The following is a 1,832-nucleotide window of genomic DNA, read 5'->3' as shown; positions in this document are numbered from 1 at the left end:
ACTGACGCATTGGGATTGTTACATCGGAAACATTTGATGGCATTACTGAAAAAACTCGAACCTCCTTTGGGATTGGGTACGTTTAAGAATATGCTCGATAGTGTAGCCACTGAGGATATGAAGCCGGACGAGTGGGCGGCTTTGTCGCTTGCGGTTCATCAACGTCGACGCGAAACTTTCCACGATATCGAAGCTCGGATCGCGGAACTTACGTATCGCGTTCGTTTGGGTCTCGGGAACTATGACGGACTCAATGGCAGCGTGAATACCGGTACAAACCCGGATCTCAGATGTCCTCCGAACATGTTCCGGTTTACGGATCTGCTACTGGTTCTGACAATGCGAGTGTTGCCATTGGAAAGTCTCACAGTTCAGGAAAAAGTGGATGAGTTGGCGATGAGAGGATACGCTTTTCGTCATCGGAAGGCGATTATTATCCAATCAGCTTTCAGGATGTCCCGAGTCCGTCGTCGGATGAAGAGTAAGATCCGAATGGCGAGACGAGCGAGTGAAGCAGGAAAAGTCAAGCGGGCACTACCACTAATTGAGGAGAAATTGACGGGAAATGTGGCTAAAAATACAGTAAATGAGGCACCAACGACAGAAGAGCGTGCTGAAGTCGAGCAGACAAGCTCACGAGCCAAAACGACTCTATCACTTCGAATTACACTACCGACACTGTTGCTACCAAGTCTTTCGATACGCAGTGCCACACCCGAACGAGCACGAGCACCAGCTACAGTGGCTCCGATCCTGTCTGAACATTTAGAGTTGCAACCTGAAGCGAGCGACGCCAGAAAGTGCTCTATCTAGACTCAAATCTTAAAAAAAAAAACAATGAAGATATTACTGAAATAAGAAAACAAATGACAAATACTGTGCACTTTTTGAAGAAAAAAAAACAGTTAACTTATCGTCTTGCAACAATGCAGCCGCAATCCTGTCGTCTTGTTCGGTTAAATGTAATCAAGCGAGCTGTAGAGCTGAGGATTTTCAGGTTATTCTTCTTTTCACTTGCCTCGCAGCAAGCTCCGTAGCCTCCCACAACGATGTTCCAGTCTCGCCAAAAATCGCTCAGAAACTCGTAGCTCACGAGCAAGGCGAAGGTGCCGGTGCTCGCTCTATCGCTCCATCGGTCCATCTCAATTGCGCACTCTCGACCCTTTCCTCATGCTGGACGAAGCGAGCGTTGGACTTCCCGGCGGCTTTCCGGCGCACCCACATCGTGGATTTGAGACCGTGTCCTACATGCTCCCCACGTCTAAGGGCAACATTCAACACGAAGATTTTTTGGGCAATGAAGGCGAACTGCGACCTGGTGATCTGCAGTGGATGACGGTTGGACGAGGGATTATGCACTCGGAAATGCCAAAGAGTCACGACCCGGCGCACGGTCTCCAGCTATGGGTCAACCTTCCTAAGCTCCGTAAAATGATCCAGCCCCGCTACCAAGACGTCCCACGTGAGTCGGTGCCGCATGCTTTCAACGACGACAAGAGTGTCGAGGCTCTTGTCTTTGCCGGCGAAGTGTTCGGTTTGCGAGGTCCCATTGAAACGGAGGCACCAGTTACGTACGTTCACTTTATGTTGGCCGCAGGAGCCAAGCTCGAGTACCCGATTCCGTCAACGCACAACGCGCTTGTATACGCTATCAGTGGTAGGGAGGGGCCAATGTGTTGGAGCTTCCATCCAGCCACACGAGGCGATCGTGATGGAGAAGGGACGAAGATGGGGTTGTACTGACGGCAGCCCGGAAAGGTACAGCTGGAAGTGAACGTCATGACCTGGGGACCTCTCAATGGAGCCTGTCGTTCAGCCATGGTCCGGTCCGT

The 1,832-nt window shown here is 50.8% G+C and overlaps 2 protein-coding genes across 2 annotated transcripts; both read left to right on the top strand.

Moving 5' to 3' along the window:
- Positions 1–90: 90 nt before the first annotated feature.
- On the top strand, positions 91–813 carry PITG_22544 (uncharacterized protein; the record flags this gene model as incomplete). Its single annotated transcript, XM_002909711.1, has 2 exons — positions 91–508; positions 641–813. 2 exons carry the CDS (start codon positions 91–93, stop codon positions 811–813), a joined length of 591 nt encoding a protein of 196 aa, XP_002909757.1.
- Positions 814–1,170: 357 nt separating this feature from the next.
- Positions 1,171–1,743, top strand: PITG_22543 (pirin; the record flags this gene model as incomplete). The annotated part of the gene is made up of 1 exon (XM_002909710.1): positions 1,171–1,743. The coding sequence occupies one exon, from the start codon at positions 1,171–1,173 to the stop codon at positions 1,741–1,743; it is 573 nt and encodes a 190-aa protein (XP_002909756.1).
- Positions 1,744–1,832: the final 89 nt, after the last annotated feature.

This window comes from Phytophthora infestans, genomic scaffold (genome assembly GCF_000142945.1).
Source record: "Phytophthora infestans T30-4 supercont1.3900 genomic scaffold, whole genome shotgun sequence".
Classification (NCBI taxonomy): Eukaryota; Oomycota; class Peronosporomycetes; order Peronosporales; family Peronosporaceae; genus Phytophthora; species Phytophthora infestans.
The sequence above is the reverse complement of the archived record's forward strand: the minus strand, read 5'-3'. Positions and strand labels throughout refer to the sequence as shown.